This window comes from Pecten maximus, chromosome 9 (assembly GCF_902652985.1).
Source record: "Pecten maximus chromosome 9, xPecMax1.1, whole genome shotgun sequence".
Taxonomy (NCBI): Eukaryota; Metazoa; Mollusca; class Bivalvia; order Pectinida; family Pectinidae; genus Pecten; species Pecten maximus.
The window spans coordinates 44923257-44943856 of NC_047023.1; the positions used below are offsets into that span (position 1 = coordinate 44923257).

Genomic DNA, 20600 nt, shown 5'->3' on the forward strand with positions numbered 1-20600 from the left:
GTTATCTCCCCTTTTGTTTCTATGTCTACTCAGTTCCCGTTATAGTTGTCTCCCCTTTTGTTTCTATGTCTACTCAGTTCCCGTTAGTTATCTCCCCTTTGTTTCTATGTCTACTCAGTTTCCCGTTATAGTTGTCTCCCCTTTTGTTTCTGTGTCTCTTCAGTTCCCGTTAGTTATCTCCCCTTTTGTTTCTATGTCTACTCAGTTCCCGTTATAGTTGTCTCCCCTTTTGTTTCCATGTCTCCTCAGTTCCCGTTATAGTTATCTCCCCTTTTGTTTCCATGTCTCCTCAGTTCCCGTTATAGTTATCTCCCCTTTTGTTTCCATGTCTCCTCAGTTCCCGTTAGTTATCTCCCCTTTTGTTTCCGTGTCTCCTCAGTTCCCGTTATAGTTATCTCCCCTTTTGTTTCTATGTCTACTCAGTTCCCGTTATAGTTGTCTCCCCTTTTGTTTCTGTGTCTCTTCAGTTCCCGTTAGTTATCTCCCCTTTTGTTTCTGTGTCTTTTCAGTTCCCGTTATAGTTATCTCCCCTTTTGTTTCTGTGTCTCCTCAGTTCCCGTTAGTTGTCTCCCCTTTTGTTTTCTGTGTCTACTCAGTTCCCGTTAGTTGTCTCCCCTTTTGTTTCTGTGTCTCCCCAGTTCCCGTTAGTTGTCTCCCCTTTTGTTTCTGTGTCTCCTCAGTTCCCGTTAGTTGTCTCCCTTTTGTTTTCTGTGTCTACTCAGTTCCCGTTAGTTGTCTCCCCTTTTGTTTCTGTGTCTACTCAGTTCCCGTTAGTTGTCTCCCCTTTTGTTTCTATGTCTCCTCAGTTCCCGTTATATATCTCCCTTTTTGTTTCTGTGTCTACTCAGTTCCCGTTAGTTGTCTCCCCTTTTGTTTTTGTGTCTCCTAAGTTCCCGTTATATATCTCCCTTTTTGTTTCTGTGTCTCCTCAGTTGTTGCCGTTATCAATCTTGTTTATGTTTCCTCTTCAGTATGCTGTTCATGTCGAGGTACATGTACACACATTTTGTATATACCCCAGCTCGAGATTAAATATAGCAACTGTCGAAAACATTGTCATGTTGACGCCACAAGATATCAGTTAAAACGACCCTGCACAGTCGTACAGGCACTTCGGGATCTGCTGACAAGCCATCATGACCGACCAAAATTTGACCGTCCTGCTCCACAAAAAAGGAGAAATACAGATGGTAAGTAATGCTTAGTGCTTTGTATAACTTAATGCTTAAGATATGACTGACAACGACGTCGACACAATAATATAACATGAAAACACCTATCACTATAGATTTGGGTTTGTCTATACACTCGTGCCTAAAGTAGCCGTATTTGTGTTTTATACACAATTGATCTTTCTACACGCATGGCCTCTCTGCAGTGGTGTTCTTATACACAAAAGATCTTTACACATATATGGCCTCTGTATACAGGTGTTTTTATACACAATTGATCTTAATACACACGTGGCCTCTATACAAAGGCGATTTTATTCACAGGTGATCTTTCTACACACATGGCCTTTGCACATATGTGTTTTGTATACCCAAGTGATATTCATACACACGTAGCCTCTCTACACAGGTGATTTATGCACAATTGATATTTTTACGCACGTGGCCTCTCTACACAGGTGTTTTATGCACAAGTGATCTTTTTACACACATGGCCTCTCTATACAGGTGATTTATGCACAATTGATCTTTTTACGCATGTGGCCTCTCTATACAGGTGTTTTATGCACAATTGATATTTTTACGCACGTGGCCTCTCTATACAGGTGTTTTATGCACAAGTGATCTTTTTACACACATGGCCTCTCTATACAGGTGTTTTATGCACAATTGATCTTTTTACGCACGTGGCCTCTCCATACATGTGTTTTATGTACAATTGATCTTTATACACGTGACCTCTCTATACAGGTGTTTTATGCACAATTGATCTTTATACCCATGTGGCCTCTCTATACAGGTGTTTTATGCACAAGTGATCTTTTTACACACATGGCCTCTCTATACAGGTGTTTTATGCACAATTGATCTTTCTGCACACGTGGCCTCTGTACACAGGTGATTTTATACACAGGCGACCTCTCTATACAGGTGTTTATGCACAATTGATCTTTGTACACATGTGACCTCTCTATACAGGTGTTTTATGTACAATTGATCTTTATACACATGTGACCTCTCTATACAGGTGTTTTATACACAATTGATCTTTATACACACATGGTCTCTGTACACAGCTGTTTTTATACACAAGTGATCGTTCTATTCACGTGGCCTCTTTAAACGGGTGACTTTATACACAATTGATCTTTCTGCACACGTGGCCTCTGTACACGTGATTTTATACACAGGTGATCTTTCTACACACGTGACCTCTGTACACAGGTGTTTAATACACAAGTTATCTTTATACACACATGGCCTCTGTACACAGGTGTTTTATACACAAGTGATCTTTATACACACATGGCCTCTGTACACAGGTGTTTTATACACAAGTGATCTTTATACACACATGGCCTCTGTACACAAGTTTTTAATACACAAGTAACAGTCTTTACAATCCTATACACTATATATGTCATGTTACATGTTATCAAACAAAATGCTAGGTAACCTAATGTTATATGTTATCAAACAAAAAGCTAGGTAACCTAATGTTATATGTTATCAAACAAAAAGCTAGGTAACCTAATGTTATATGTTATCAAACAAAAAGCTAGGTAACCTAATGTTATATGGTATCAAACAAAAAGCTCGGTAACCTAATGTTATATGTTATCAAACAAAAAGCTAGGTAACGTAATGTTATATGTTATCAAACAGAAAGCTAGGTAACCTAATGTTATATGTTATCAAACAACAAGCTAGGTAACATAATGTTATATGTTATCAAACAAAAAGCTAGGTAACCTAATGTTACATGTTATCAAACAAAAAACTAGGTAACCTAATGTTATATGTTATCAAACAAAAATCTAGGTAACCTAATGTTACATGTTATCAAACAAAAAGCTAGGTAACCTAATGTTATATGTTATCAAACAAAAAGCTAGGTAACCTAATGTTACATGTTATCAAACAAAAAGCTACAATGTAAGTAACCTAATGTTACATGTTATCAAACAAAAAACTAGGTAACCTAATGTTACATGTTATCAAACAAAAGCTAGGTAACCTAATGTTACATGTTATCAAACAAAAAGCTACAATGTAAGTAACCTAATGTTACATGTTATCAAACAAAAAACTAGGTAGCCTAATGTTATATGGTATCAAACAAAAAGCTAGGTAACCTAATGTTAAATGTTATCAAATAAAAAACTAGGTAACCTAATGTTATATGGTATCAAACAAAAAGCTAGGTAACCTAATGTTACATGTTATCAAACAGAAAGCTAGGTAACCTAATGTTACATGTTATCAAACAAAAGCTAGGTAACCTAATGTTATATGTTATCAAACAGAAAGCTAGGTAACCTAATGTTACATGTTATCAAACAGAAAGCTAGGTAACCTAATGTTACATGTTATCAAACAAAAAGCTAGGTAACCTAATGTTACATGTTATCAAACAGAAAGCTAGGTAACCTAATGTTATATGTTATCAAACAAAAAGCTAGGTAACCTAATGTTATATGTTATCAAACAAAAGCTAGGTAACCTAATGTTATATGTTATCAAACAGAAAGCTAGGTAACCTAATATTACATGTTATCAAACAAAAAGCTACAATGTAAGTAACCTAATGTTATATGTTATCAAACAGAAAGCTAGGTAACCTAATGTTATATGGTATCAAACAAAAAGCTAGGTAACCTAATGTTATATGTTAATAAACAAAAAGCTAGGTAACCTAATGTTATATGGTATCAAACAAAAAGCTAGGTAACCTAATGTTATATGTTATCAAACAAAAAGCTAGGTAACCTAATGTTACATGTTATCAAACAAAAAGCTAGGTAACCTAATGTTATATGGTATCAAACAAAATGCTAGGTAACCTAATGTTACATGTTATCAAACAAAAAGCTAGGTAACCTAATGTTATATGTTATCAAACAGAAAACTAGGTAACCTAATGTTATATGTTATCAAACAAAAAGCTAGGTAACCCAATGTTATATGTTATCAAACAAAAAGCTCGGTAACCTAATGTTATATGTTATCAAACAAAAAGCTAGGTAACCTAATGTTACATGTTATCAAACAAAAAGCTACAATGTAAGTAACCTAATGTTACATGTTATCAAACAAAAAGCTACAATGTAAGTAACCTAATATTACATGTTATCAAACAAAAAGCTAGGTAACCTAATGTTACATGTTATCAAACAAAAAGCTACAATGTAAGTAACCTAATGTTATATGGTATCAAACAAAAAACTAATTAACCTAATGTTACATGTTATCAAACAAAAAGCTAGGTAAACTAATGTTATATGTTATCAAACAAAAAGCTAGGTAACCTAATGTTATATGTTATCAAACAAAAAGCTAGGTAAACTAATGTTATATGTTATCAAACAAAAAGCTAGGTAACCTAATGTTACATGTTATCAAACAAAAAGCTAGGTAACCTAATGTTATATGTTATCAGTTGATAAGACAGGCCTCATGTCCGCGGTAATTCGATCCAGTCTATTCTTTGTCTTTTGTATTATTTTGTCTTTACATTTTGCTTCTTGCAACTATACTTTGTTTTAGCCTTTTCGCCTTTCACGGGATTTGATATCGTATTTACATACTGACGTTACAGAATGCCACTTAAGACCAAAACTACGTTTTAAAAAAAATCGGTTCTTTGGGTAATAGTCTAGTTCATTTGTAATTCCGATTGATCCTGTATTTTGGGATGATTGCCATTTGTTTAATTATCACTTGATTTTTTTTTTTTTTTTTTTTTTCAGGTAGAAAAACCCATCCCAGAGCCAGGCCCCGGAGGTAAGCTGCCCTAACGTTGTGATCGCCTTAGTTTTACATTCTATGTAACAGCAGGTTAAGTGTAAATATTTACGGTAATTTAGGGAAGTATTAGTCTCAGGGAGGTTTGATATTTCCTAAAATCAAAACTTTAAAAGTCACACACTGCTCTATGTTGTTTCTTTATCGATTTTTAATATGATGGAACTATAACAATAATGACACATTAATCAATGTCCTTATTCAAAAGTGATAAACGAGGATATAAATGATTGACACAAAGAAGCTTTACAAAGGAGACAATAAAACAACTTGTCTTTGGGGGTCTTCTGTTGAATTGGTCACACCTACAATATAAATGTAGGTCAAATCAAGGTCACGATCTCAAAGTGAGAACCACGGTTGTGACCGAACCAACGGGTGTGTCCAGAAGTTTGTCTAAGTCAGTATCCGACACAGGAAAATGGAAACATAATGAAATCAAGATGTGAAAAATCAGACTTTAAACAAAAATATGAAAATGATAACCATATTATTGGATTCTTGAAATTAGAATGTGATGTCACCATGCTTTGTTTTTACGCGATGTGATATGTAGAGTTAAACACGCCATTAGAGATCATTTATTTCCCGTCATAGGAGGAAACGTCGATCACAAACACAATAAATATACAGGGGATTTTTTTCGCCGACGAATATCGCTGAAATCTCATGAAAATAACCTGTTTATGGTTTCGAGATTTCGTTATATTATGTAACGCCACAGGTTGATATTCGTAGACCCTATATCTATCGTGATGTGTGATCCATAATTATCTTTATCCCCCGACAGAAGTCCAGCTATGTATGCAACAGGTCGGAATCTGTGGGTCAGATGTCCACTTCTGGCAGCATGGCTCGATTGGAGACTTTGTGGTGAAGGCGCCGATGATACTTGGACACGAGGGCAGTGGGATGGTCAGCAAGCTTGGCGAGGGAGTGACGTCACTCAAAGTCGGTAAGGGAGATGCATGCCTTTATTATCAGTTTGATTGTTTTATTGTCTTTTCTTTGCTTTGGCTTCTCTCCTGTACATACTTTTGGATATAATTATGTTTCCTCGATTTCGGTTTTCTTTAGTTTTGGCGTGTCCTCGATTTCGGTTTTCTTTAGTTTTGGTGTCTCCTCGATTCCTGTTTTCTTTAGTTTTGGCGTCTCCTCGTTTCCGGTTTCCTTTAGTTTTGGTGTCTCCTCGATTCCGGTTTTCTTTAGTTTTGGTGTCTCCTCGATTCCTGTTTTCTTTAGTTTTGGCGTCTCCTCGTTTCCGGTTTCCTTTAGTTTTGGCGTGTCCTCGATTTCGGTTTTCTTTAGTTTTGGTGTCTCCTCGATTCCTGTTTTCTTTAGTTTTGGCGTCTCCTCGTTTCCGGTTTCCTTTAGTTTTGGTGTCTCCTCGATTCCGGTTTTCTTTAGTTTTGGTGTCTCCTCGATTCCGGTTTTCTTTAGTTTCGTTGTCTCCTCGATTCCGGTAGTCTTTAGTTTTGGTGTCTCCTCGATTCCGGTTTTCTTTAGTTTTGTTGTCCCTAGATTCAGGTTTTCTTTAGTTTTGGTGTCCCTAGATTCTGTTTTATTTAGTTTTGGTGTCTCCTCGATTACGGTTTTCTTCAGTTTCGCTGTCTCCTCGATTCCGGTTACTTTAGTTTTGGTGTCTCCTCGATTCCGGTAGTCTTTAGTTTTGGTGTCTCCTCGATTCCGGTTTTCTTTAGTTTTGTTGTCCCTAGATTCAGGTTTTCTTTAGTTTTGGTGTCCCTAGATTCTGTTTTATTTAGTTTTGGTGTCTCCTCGATTCCGGTTTTCTTCAGTTTCGCTGTCTCCTCGAATCCGGTTACTTTAGTTTTGGTGTCTCCTCGATTCCGATTTTCTTTAGTTTTGGTGTCTCCTCGATTCCGGTTTTCTTCAGTTTCGCTGTCTCCTCGAATCCGGTTCCGTTAGTTTTGGTGTCTCCTCGATTCCCGCCGTTGTCTTTCTGTTATTTCTGCTTTGGTTGGCCCCCAGTTCTTGCGAGTGTCTTATATTTCAGTTTTCGTACCTATTTTAGTATACTTTTCTTTAGTTTGTTTTTGTTTCTTTTGTTCTTGTTCTCCCTACTTTTGTTTTGATGTCTCCTAATTTCCTCTCAGTTCTTGGAGTCGTCTTTCTTTCGTTTTGATGTCCCGCTGTTCCTCCTGGTTTCGAAACATGTATGTCACATTTTAATTTATTTGAATAGTGACACAATTTAAAATGTACACATGTATTTGCATTCTTTTGAAATCCAATAATGACATCGAAATTGTTAAATTTATTGAAATTATTGGTCTATTACAGCTGTTCATCCGTATTTTGACGGGTTTTTTTTTTTTAATTTTTGTTCACCCAAGTCCTGAAAATAATTTCAAAATTGGTTTCATTTGGTAATGTGTTTTGGCTTTAAATATTTTTCAGCAACAAAATTACATATTCTTCGTCACTGAAAAATAAAATCAGGACAAAAAATCTTCTTTTTTAGTTCCTTAAAATGCCAGTCTCTATTATTTCTTTTGTATGAACACATGGGAAATTAATATTTGATATAGGTTATGTTTTAGGTGTTTTAAATTATGATATAACATATAGTATTTGAGATCGTCGTGTTTTACATACATGTATATTAATAATAATTAGCATAATCTTCACCTTGACTTGTTACCTCTGTGACGTGATATTTACAGGTGACAGGGTTGCCATAGAGCCCGGAGTTCCGTGCAGGACGTGTAAATACTGTAAATCTGGCCGGTACAATCTGTGTAACGACTGTGTATTCTGCGCCACGCCGCCTCACCATGGGAACCTGAGCCGGTATTTCGTCCATGCTGCCGATTTCTGCTTCAAGTACGTGCTTCTTCTTTTTCTTTTTCTGGAAGGAAGGGTTATGTTCATCAGTGCAGTTAGCGATGGTGTTGTAAAGTTGCAGCTATGATAGAACAGTGAACTAGTCAGGATGGAAGGGGATCTGTCATTGCGTGACGCCTCTCTTCAGTTTTAAAACATGACTGTCAATAATAGATTGACTTCTTTCATGGTCGATTACCCAGGAACCGTTGGTGATGGTTAAACGGTAAAAGTTGATGACCTACTGAAGACATTACCTACGCAGTAGATAATATCGTACCATTGATCCCTTGTACACTATCCGGGAGGTAATCTGGCTCCTAGTGATGCATCACACACCGTATTTCTGTAGCAGCCATAATGAATATTTAAAAAACATGACATAGCTGTTTTGTCTTTCCATACCTCGCCATCGCCAATGATGTCTTGTCTTTCCAGACCTCGCTATCGCAAATGATGCCAATTGTCTTGTTTGCCTTTCCAGATCTCGCCAGCGATGTTTTATCTTCCAGAACTTGTCAGTGATTTTTGTTTTTCCAGAACTCGCCGGTGATGATTTGTTTTTCCAGAACTCGCCGGTGATGATTTGCCTTATTAGAACACGCCAGTGATGTTTTGTCCTTTCCAGAACTCCCCAGTGTTGCCTTGTCTGTATTTTCAGACCTCATAACAAAGCTGTTTTGTTTTACAAGACCTCGCCAATGATGGTATGTCCTTACCATACCTCGCCAAAGATGTTATGTCCTTACAATACCTCGCCAAAGATGTTATGTCCTTTCCAGAACTCCCCAGTGTTGTCTTGACTGTCTTTCGAGAACTCGTGACAGACCACGCCAATAATGTTTCGTCTTTTCAGACTTCGCCAATAATGTTTCGTCTTTCCAGACCTCGCCAGTGATGTTTTGTCTTTTCAGACTTCGCCAGTGATGTTTTGTCTTTTCAGTATTCGCCAGTGATATTTTGTCTTTTCAGACTTCGCCAGTGATGTTTTGTCTTTCCAGACCTCGCCAGTGATGTTTTGTCTTTTCAGTATTCGCCAGTGATGTTTTGTCTTTTCAGTATTCGCCAGTGATGTTTGTCTTTTCAGACCTCGCCAGTGATGTTTTGTCTTTTCAGTATTCGCCAGTGATGTTTGTCTTTTCAGACCTCGCCAGTGATGTTTTGTCTTTTCTGTATCCGTCAGTGATGTTTGTCTTTTCAGACCTCGCCAATGATGTTTTGTCTTTTCAGACCTCGCCAGTGATGTTTGTCTTTTCAGACCTCGCCAGTGATGTTTGTCTTTTCAGACCTCGCCAGTGATGTTTTGTCTTTTCAGTATTCGCCAGTGATGTTTTGTCTTTTCAGTATTCGCCAGTGATGTTTTGTCTCTCATAACTTGCCAGGGGTGCTTTGTCTTTCTAGAACTCGCCAGTGATATAAGTTGTCTTACAAAAGATTTTGAATCCATAAGTGATATATAAATATCGAACTGAAATGTTAAAAAAATGAACGGGAGTCCGTAATTCAATGAGTTTGGAATAAAATTTGTAAATGAAAATAATAATTAATTGGGAAAACGATATTTCAACAAAAATAAATGCAAAAATAAATCCGTGTGTTTGTTTTGAACATATGTCATTAGTTTCAAGCATTGAGAGTTTGCATGCATTGTAACGTTACACCGCGGGAACTGAAAATCACACTTAAGAGGCTACAAACCAGCAATTTGTAAACGTCCTGTTTCGATGGTGTTTTTTATCAGATTGCCCGATCACGTGAGTTGTGAGGAGGGTGCCCTACTGGAGCCCTTGTCTGTGAGTGTTCACGCCTGTAGAAGGGCAGGGATCAAACTTGGGAGCAGGGTCCTCGTCTGTGGGGCAGGTAAGGCTGGCCCTCAGACTAGCTAGCAGGGTTGTCGTCTGTGGGGCAGGTAAGTATGACGTTCAGACTAGGTAGCGGGGTTGTCGTCTGTGGGGCAGGTAAGGCTGGCCCTCAGACTAGCTAGCAGGGTTGTCGTCTGTGGGGCAGGTAAGTATGACGTTCAGACTAGCTAGCAGAGTTGTCGTCTGTGGGGCAGGTAAGTATGACGTTCAGACTAGCTAGCAGGGTTGTCGTCTGTGGGGCAGGTAAGGCTGGCCCTCAGACTAGCTAGCAGGGTTGTCGTCTGTGGGGCAGGTAAGTATGACGTTCAGACTAGGTAGCAGGGTTGTCGTCCGTGGGGAAGGTAAGGCTGGCTCTCAGACTAGGTAGCGGGGTTGTCGTCAGTGGGGAAGGTACAGACTGGCCCTCAGACTAGGTAGCAGGGTTGTCGTCTGTGTGGAAGGTAAGGCTGGCCCTTAGACTAGCTAGCAGGGTTGTCGTCCTCCGTGGGGAAGGGAAGTATGACGTTCAGACTAGCTAGCAGGGTTGTCGTCTGTGGGGAAGGTAAGTATGACGTTCAGACTAGCTAGCAGGGTTGTCGTCTGTGGGGCAGGTAAGGCTGGCTCTCAGACTAGGTAGCGGGGTTGTCGTCTGTGGGGAAGGTAAGGCTGGCCCTCAGACTAGTTAGCGGGGTTGTCGTCCGTGGGGAAGGTAAGGCTGGCTCTCAGACTAGGTAGCGGGGTTGTCGTCTGTGGGGAAGGTACAGGCTGGCTCTCAGACTAGGTAGCAGGGTTGTCGTCTGTGGGGCAGGTAAGGCTGGCCCTCAGACTAGGTAGCGGGGTTGTCGTCTGTGGGGCAGGTAAGGCTGGTCCTCAGACTAGGTAGCGGGGTTGTCGTCTGTGGGGCAGGTAAGTATGACGTTCAGACTAGCTAGCAGGGTTGTCGGCTGTGGGGAAGGTAAGTATGACGTTCAGACTAGCTAGCAGGGTTGTCGGCTGTTGGGAAGGTAAGGCTGGGCCTCAGACTAGGTAGCAGGGTTGTCGTCTGTGGGGAAGGTAAGGCTGGACCTCAGACTAGGTAGCAGGGTTGTCGTCTGTGGGGAAGGTAAGGCTGGCTCTCAGACTAGGTAGCGGGGTTGTCGTCTGTGGGGTAGGTAAGACTGGCTCTCAGACTAGGTAGCGGGGTTGTCGTCCATGGGGCAGGTAAGTATGACGTTTAGACTAGGTAGTGGGGTTGTCGTCCGTGGGGAAGGTAAGGCTGGCTCTCAGACTAGCTAGCAGGGTTGTCGTCCGTGGGGATGGTAAGGCTGGCTCTCAGACTAGGTAGCGGGGTTGTCGTCCATGGGGCAGGTAAGTATGACGTTCAGACTAGCTAGCAGGGTTGTCGTCCGTGGGGAAGGTAAGGCTGGCCCTCAGACTAGGAAGCAGGATCTTCATCTGTGGGGAAGGCAAGTATGACGTTCAGACTACTGAGCAGGGTCCAGGTCTATGTGGAAGGTAGCTCTGGGTTTAACCCCGTAGTGTAATTTGGAGTGGTGAGAGGGCAAACATGTTTAAGCGGGATTAGTAATGTTCTTGCGTTTATTAGGCGGAGTCTTATTAAGGAACCTAAGCATGGCTAATTATCTTTTATGAGGAACTCCTGACTGATCACCTCGTTCACGTACATACAAAACTTGTTTAATTGGTCAAAATTGAATTAAATTTAGTTCAATTTATTGAATGCAGGCCTTAAGAGCCACGAGTGCATTTTCTATACAATACATGATTAAGAACGATACAATATTGTTTATATTTTCCAGGTACAATCGGATTAGTTATGCTACTGACGGCCAAGGCTATGGGTGCGTCGGAGGTGTGCATCATTGGTAAGGGGAGATCACTCACGGAATTGATCGAAACAAAATTTTCGTATCAGATTTTTCATTTCTACTGAATAAAAGTAAACTTTTTTATATTGGAGGGCGGCGATAACGGTAAAGGTCCATGTACTTTTATAAATCAATACATAAGAATTACCTTGATGGCAAAAGGAATACGTGTATTAAGGCACGTTTATTTCTATTCCGTTTTGGTGTTGTGTTTTATAACATGCGTCATTTCCTTGTTGTTGTTGTTTTTACAGATATTGATGAATCACGTTTGGAATTTGCGAAAAAGCTAGGTGCTACTCATGCAGTAAAGGTGACGAGTCGAGATCCCGAGGTAATTGCGCAGCAAGTAGAGGATATTATAGGAGAGAAGACGGAGATCACCATTGAATGCAGTGGCGCCACATCATGTGTACAGACAGCTATATATGTATGTAGAGTTAGCTCCCCTTACTTACCACAACTCAGACTCTCCGTTAGGCTACGCTTCATTAAAACTATGACAGGTCAAGATTATCAATCCTTGTCATTTTGATTGATTTAATATTCATATAGGCCGGGTGTATTCCTTTTCTAAATGGCGTCTTAGATTTTTCGCAGAAAAAACCCCACAAATTTCATACAATGGCTGTTCTCAAGTCTAGCATACATTGTCTCCTAAATAATGACGAACCTTCACCTTCACCTTCCTCATCCAGAAATCCATCCAACCAGTCGTTGATCGAATTGATCAACCAGAGTTCATTTGGCTAGGATCCCGACCAAGATAGCAGCCATAACATGTTTTAGTATTAATGAGTGCAGCCTAGAAGAGAGAAATGTTGCTAAGGCAGGTATCCAATCTAAGAGAATAAATTAACTGTATGCAATTCGAAATCACTTGAACCTGAATTACAGACTGGAAAAGAAGTGTATGAGTTCATTTATCTAAACAGCAAAGTAATGAACATTAAGTCTAGATATGCGTTTATTAAATAAGAATGTTTCTGGATTTCATTCGATCAGGCGACGGAAGCTGGAGGATGTGTGGTACTGGTTGGATGTTGTCAGAAGTACATCGAACTGCCGGTAACAGTTGCCTCCCTTCGTGAGGTGGATATCCGAGGAAACCTTCGATACGCTAATTGGTAAAAACTTCTTTATTTTCTCCTTTTTTAACGACACAAACAACATTTTATTTCAAAACCACATTTATGTATATAATAACATAAGAAGAAACGTTGTCATTTACTTGTGAATGTTGGTATTTATAATAATGTAATTACCTGTACAAGTTGTCATTTACTGGTGTAGGTAGGTATTTATAATAATGTAATTACCTGTATAAGTTGTCATTTACTGGTGTAGGTAGGTATTTATGATAATACAATTACCTGTACAAGTTGTCATTTACTGGTGTAGGTAGGCATTTATGATAATACAATTACCTGTACAAGTTGTCATTTACTGGTGTAGGTAGGTATTTATGATAATACAATTACCTGTACAAGTTGTCATTTACTGGTGTAGGTAGGTATTTATAATAATGTAATAACCTTTTGGTAATCAATTTATACAGGGATACATGTACGTGTCACGTGTCTACTGGTCTACAGGTTAGAATAACATTAACATAGACCTCAAGTTATTGTATTGATCACAGGTCGATTGTCATGTTGGGGAACATGTTATATCACAGGTCGATTGTCATGTTGGGTAACATGTTATATCACAGGTGGATTGTCATGTTGGGGAACATGTTATATCACAGGTCGATTGTCATGTTCGGGAACATGTTATATCACAGGTCGATTGTCATATTGGAGAACATGTTATATCACAGGTTGATTGTCATGTTCGGGAACATGTTATATCACAGGTTCATTGTCATGTTGGGGAACATGTTATAGCACAGGTCGATTGTCATGTTGGAGAACATGTTATATCACAGGTCGATTGTCATGTTGGAGAACATGTTATATCACAGGTCGATTGTCATGTTGGGGAACATGTTATAGCACAGGTCGATTGTCATGTTGGAGAACATGTTATATCACAGGTCGATTGTCATGTTGGGGAACATGTTATATCACAGGTCGATTGTCATGTGGGGTAACATGTTATATCACAGGTTGATTGTCATGTGGGGTAACATGTTATATCACAGGTCGATTGTCATGTTGGAAAACATGTTATATGACAGGTAGATTGTCATGTTGGAGAACATGTTATATCACAGGTTGATTGTCATGTTGGGAACATGTTATATCACAGGTCGATTGTCATGTTGGAGAACATGTTATATCACAGGTCGATTGTCATGTTGGGGAACATGTTATATCACAGGTTGATTGTCATGTTTGGTAACAAGTTATATCACAGGTCGATTGTCATGTTGGAGAACATGTTATATCACAGGTCGATTGTCATGTTGGGGAACATGTTATACCACAGGTCGATTGTCATGTTGGGTAACATGTTATATCACAGGTAGATTGTCGTGTTGGAGAACATGTTATATCACAGATTGATTGTCATGTTGGGGAACATGTTATATCACAGGTTGATTGTCATGTTGGAGAACATGTTATATCACAGGTCGATTGTCATGTTGGGGAACATGTTATATCACAGGTCGGTTGTCATGTTGGGGATCATGTTATATCACAGGTCGATTGTCATGTTGGAGAACATGTTATATCACAGGTTCATTGTCATGTTGGGGAACATGTTATATCACAGGTTGATTGTCATGTTGGGGAACAAGTTATATCACAAGTTGATTGTCATGTTTGGTAACAAGTTATATCACAGGTCGGTTCTCATGTTGGAGAACATGTTATATCACAGGTCGATTGTCATGTTGGGGAACATGTTATATCACAGGTCGATTGTCATGTTGGGGAACATGTTATATCACAGGTCGATTGTCATGTTGGAGAACATGTTATATCACAGGTCGATTGTCGTGTTGGGGAACATGTTATATCACAGGTTGATTGTCATGTTGGAGAACATGTTACATTGTATATCACAGGTTGATTGTCATGTTGGGAGCATGTTATATCACAGGTCGATTGTCATGTTGGAGAACATGTTATATCACAGGTCGATTGTCATGTTAGGGAACATGTTATATCACAGGTTGATTGTCATGTTGGAGAACATGTTATATCACAGGTCGATTGTCATGTTGGAGAACATGTTATATCACAGGTCGATTGTCATGTTGGAGAACATGTTATATCACAGGTCGATTGTCATGTTAGGGAACATGTTATATCACAGGTTGATTGTCATGTTGGGTAACATGTTATATCACAGGTCGATTGTCATGTTGGAGAACATGTTATATCACAGGTCGATTGTCATGTTGGAGAACATGTTATATCACAGGTCGATTGTCATGTTGGAGAACATGTTATATCACAGGTTGATTGTCATGTTGGAGAACATGTTATATCACAGGTCGATTGTCATGTTGGAGAACGTGTTATATGACAGGTAGATTGTCATGTTGGAGAACATGTTATATCACAGGTCGGTTGTCATGTTGGAGAACATGTTATATCACAGGTCGATTGTCATGTTGGAGAACATGTTATATCACAGGTTGATTGTCATGTTGGGGAACATGTTATATCACAGGTCGATTGTCATGTTGGGGAACATGTTATATCACAGGTCGATTGTCATGTTGGGGAACATGTTATATCACAGGTTGATTGTCATGTTGGGGAACATGTTATATCACAGGTCGATTGTCATGTTGGGGAACATGTTATATCACAGGTCGATTGTCATGTTGGGGAACATGTTATATCACAGGTCGATTGTCATGTTGGGGAACATGTTATATCACAGGTCGATTGTCATGTTCGGGAACATGTTATATCACAGGTCGATTGTCATGCAGGAGAACATGTTATATCACAGGTCGATTGTCATGTTGGAGAACATATTATATCACAGGTCGATTGTCATGTTGGGGAACATGTTATATCACAGGTTGATTGTCATGTTGGGGAACATGTTATATCACAGGTCGATTGTCATGTTGGGGAACATGTTATATCACAGGTCGATTGTCATGTTGGGGAACATGTTATATCACAGGTCGATTGTCATGTTGGGGAACAAGTTATATCACAGGTTGATTGTCATGTTGGGGAACATGTTATATCACAGGTTGATTGTCATGTTGGGGAACATGTTATATCACAGGTCGATTGTCATGTTGGGGAACATGTTATATCACAGGTCGGTTGTCATGTTGGGGAATATGTTATATCACAGGTCGATTGTCATGTTGGGGAACATGTTATATCACAGGTTGATTGTCATGTTGGGGAACATGTTATATCACAGGTCGATTGTCATGTTGGGGAACATGTTATATCACAGGTCGATTGTCATGCAGGAGAACATGTTATATCACAGGTCGATTGTCATGTTGGAGAACATGTTATATCACAGGTCGATTGTCATGTTGGAGAACATGTTATATCACAGGTCGATTGTCATGTTGGGGAACATGTTATATCACAGGTTGATTGTCATGTTGGGGAACATGTTATATCACAGGTCGGTTGTCATGTTGGGGAATATGTTATATCACAGGTCGATTGTCATGTTGGAGAACATGTTATATCACAGGTCGATTGTCATGTTAGGGAACATGTTATATCACAGGTCGATTGTCATGTTGGGTAACATGTTATATCACAGGTCGATTGTCATGTTGGGGAACAAGCTATATCACAGGCCGATTGTCATGTTGGGTAACATGTTATATCACAGGCCGATTGTCATGTTGGGTAACATGTTATATCACAGGTCGATTGTCATGTTGGGGAACAAGTTATATCACAGGTCGATTGTCATGTTGGGTAACATGTTATATCACAGGTTGATTGTCATGTTGGGGAACAAGTTATATCACAGGTTGATTGTCATGCTGGGTAACAAGTTATATCACAGGTCGATTGTCATGTTGGGGAACAAGTTATATCACAGGTTGATTGTCATGTTGGGTAACCTGTTATATCACCGGTCGATTGTCATGTTGGAGAACATGTTATATCACAGGTTGATTGTCATGTTTGGTAACAAGTTATATCACAGGTCGATTGTCATGTTGGAGAACATGTTATATCACAGGTCGATTGTCATGTTGGGGAACATGTTATACCACAGGTTGATTGTCATGTTTGGTAACAAGTTATATCACAGGTCGATTGTCATGTTGGAGAACATGTTATATCACAGGTCGATTGTCATGTTGGGGAACATGTTATACCACAGGTTGATTGTCATGTTGGGTAACATGTTATATCACAGGTCGGTTGTCATGTTGGAGAACATGTTATATCACAGGTTGATTGTCATGTTGGGGAACATGTTATATCACAGGTTGATTGTCATGTTGGGGAACAAGATATATCACAGGTCGATTGTCATGTTGGAGAACATGTTATATCACAGGTCGATTGTCATGTTGGGGAACATGTTATATCACAGGTCGATTGTCATGTTGGAGAACATGTTATATCACAGGTCGATTGTCATGTTGGGTAACATGTTATATCACAGGTCTTTTGTTTTAGATACATCTAAACAATGGGCAAACCTTAAAGCCAAAGAAATATATATAAATGTGAATATTTTGTCCTCTTTAAAATTTTCAGACTAAATATATAGAAGAAATTAACGCAAATTAAAAACTGAACTAAAATGTGAATTTATCAAAGTACACTTGAAATTCCAAATATTAACTGGGTCCGATGGACCCAATTTCTATGCAAATAATTCCCAAAATGGCGGAACGCCGAGAGCGTGGGCTTGCCAAAGCGCAGATTCTGGCAAAAAGAAACGTAAAAGTGACTGAAATCGGCAAAACACCAGGATTTCCTTAGGGAAAGAACAAATTTGTTGGAACTTAGTAAGAGGAGAAAAAGGAATAGCCTCGAATGCCGATTTTGCGGAACGTCTATTGGATTGCTGGTTAGCTTTATCCGTATTCCAGAAACATTTGCACTTACACCGATCTGAATTTTATCTGTGTTTTGTTGTACGCATATTAATATATATTTAAATCAAGTGCTTAGTTGTATGTTTATTTATACTGATCAGTTACCATGAGAAAAGTTTGCTAAAATAGTCAAACAAAAGCATGATTAGGCAAGTTCACGTATACTCGGTATGTAAACAACAACGATGTGTGTAGTTTATGTGTAGTGTATGTTGTTGTAGCCTCGTTCTCGGCCCAGTTCCAAATCTCTCATATACACCTTAAGTTTTGCAAAAGAATATTAAATGTTAGATCTAACACGCCAAACTGTATGATTTACGCAAAGTTGGGGAGATACCCATTAGAACTGAAAGTCAAGATAAGAATGATCATTTTTTGGAATCAACTTTTGACAAATGAAAATAGATTAAGTATTATGTTACATAGGCTTATGTCGAGTATGAATCGCAATGGACAAGTGAGGTTTAAGTGGTTGCCAGATCATGTGCTTCAGATGTTTAATGATACTGGATATACATTTATATTTGACAATGAATTGCACATGAATGCAAGGTTTTTATAAGCATGAAGTCAGAGAGCGTCTTCATGACACATACAAAAATGGTTTGCAGCTCTTGGAACTGCTTTATAAGGTCAGTTTTATTCCAAATTTAAAAAAAAAAAATATTTGGAAGTTAATTACCAAAGTTATCAGATCTGAATAGAATTAATATTACATAATTGCGTACTTCAAATATTAAATTTCCCATTGAAACTGGACGATGCCATGTTATTCAAAGAGAAGAAAGGCGGTGTAATTTATGTTTTAGTGGTATCAGGGACGAGTCTCATTATTTGTTTGAATGTCAAAATGAAGAAGCCACTGGTATTAAAATGGCTCATTAAAAATCCAACCTTTCTTAAATTAGAACGTCTGCTGAACATTTGCAACGTCCAAGTTATGAACAATCTAGCACTTTTCCTAAGAAAAGTGATGTTATTGATATATATATATATAGTACATGTACATATACTTAAAGAAGAATGTATATACGCAACAATCGTATGTGTGAAACTTTGGTTTAAAGGTAGAGTTACAAAAATTGACCACATACAATATCCAGAAAATTCTATGATATAATCAAGTCGACATGAAATGTTTCAAATTGATAACACGTAAAATAGTATAACAAAAGGAGGATGCTGGGGAGGAGGCGGGTAGATAAATTCCAACCTTAAAAAGATGTAAACACAAACTGACCTTGACTTGTGTCCATTAGTGATGCAGTCTGTTTCAGTGGCTGTGTAGCTACTGTTACCGTGTAATAGGTATATATAGTAAAATCACTGCGCGTGACCTTTCACCTCCATAACCCTACGCCCTCACTCTGTTATGAAACCCCTTAATAGGGACTATATTAAGCATTTAATATACGCTACATAATTCAAGATATATCTTAATTTACTCCTTAGCATGTATAAAATTGCATTTTAATTGTTTATTATACATGACTTCGGACATGACAAGCGTGTTGACCAAAGAAGACAAACAACTAAAACCATAGATTGAATTGAAATTGGCCGTTTATTTATTAAACGACAATTGAAATAAACTTGCAATACAAGTTGATATTCATAAGATCAACCATATGAATCGAACTTTGGTCCAAGGTGGGGATACAAAACCGCCACAATGGTATCTGATTATCCTAATGATCAGGAACCATAACCCGACCGAAGTGGACCAAAGTTCGATTCATATGGTTGATTTTATGAATATCAACTTGTATTGCAAGTTTATTTCAATTGTCGTTTAATAAATAAACGGCCAATTTCAATTCAATCTATGGTTTTAGTTGTTTGTCTTCTTTTGCATATGTAAGATACATTTGTCCCAAGTGGAACTCTCTATCCCACATAGGTGCACTGAGTGGCCTCAGGTCCGGGACTACTTTTTAACTGTGTGACGTCACTGGGGAAAGCCTTCTGTTTGTTTATATGTATAGTAACTTTTACAAATGCACTGTATTATTGTTCAATGTGTCATTTTAACAAATTATTAATGTGATCATTGACCTCGGGTGTAGAATTTTTACTGTAAACTCAACACATTTTTGCTTACTTATCTTTATTTAGTTATCCGACAGCGTTGGATATGGTGGCTTCTGGGAAGGTTGATGTCAAACCTCTGATAACACACAGATTTTCATTGGAGGATTCTATCAAGGCCTTCGAGACGACCTTGAGGGGCGAAGGAATCAAGGTCATGATCAAATGTGCAAGATAGATGGGATAAAGATGTGCTTACTTCCTCACAAGTGTATTTCGGATGGCTTGATTTTATCCTAATTTTTGAATTATGAAACACTCAAAGAGTTAATGTCTCGGTTTCCGGTGTCTTTGCCAAATTCAGTACGTCGGCGAAAATATAACTCGCTGTGACTTTTTTTAATAAAAAAAACAAGCAGTGAATTCTCGCTTGTAACACATTTCTTAAAAATATCGTTCCCTCATTTAACAAAATATTGAAAATTTCCACATTTCTTTTACATTATAATATTTCTGTAATATTCTGTAGGGATTTTGTACATGTATTTGGAGTGCACTCAAATCTATCATTAAGACTGTAGACCAATAAAAAGCATTATAAGATTTGTAAACGGTTATAAGGATATGACCTAAAACGAAATGTCGCTAATCAAAATGCAAAACTGATAATTACTGAAATATGAAAATTTGTATTCGAATCATAACATATAAAAGGCAATTTTATTATTTTCAAAGCAATACATTAATAGAAATGTATATATACTTTTTAAAATATGTCAAAAAACAACTGCGAACTTCTTGTGCGTTATCCGGGAACTGGTGAAGCGCCCTATTGTGGTAGAAAACTGACTTCTCGCAGAGAGCTTTCTGTTTATCGATATAGTACATATCCATGGTTGTCTACATTATAGACGCTCTGCTTACAATAAGAGAACTTTAAGACCTGAATACCTAATACGCGCTGTGATTGACCATAACAATACAACAAGGCAGTAGAATAGGTATGTAGGGTAGCGATAAACGATTTATATAA

General features: G+C 38.4%; 1 protein-coding gene across 1 annotated transcript; it reads left to right on the forward strand.

Annotated features, from left to right (window-relative positions):
- The first annotated feature begins 954 nt into the window (after positions 1-954).
- LOC117335168 (sorbitol dehydrogenase-like) lies at positions 955-20174 on the forward strand. The gene is made up of 9 exons (XM_033895128.1): positions 955-1190; positions 4922-4955; positions 5767-5931; positions 7661-7820; positions 9562-9680; positions 11461-11526; positions 11784-11959; positions 12535-12656; positions 19655-20174. Exons 1-9 carry the CDS (start codon positions 1137-1139, stop codon positions 19803-19805), a joined length of 1047 nt encoding a protein of 348 aa, XP_033751019.1. The 5' UTR covers positions 955-1136; the 3' UTR covers positions 19806-20174.
- The last annotated feature ends 426 nt before the right edge of the window (positions 20175-20600 follow it).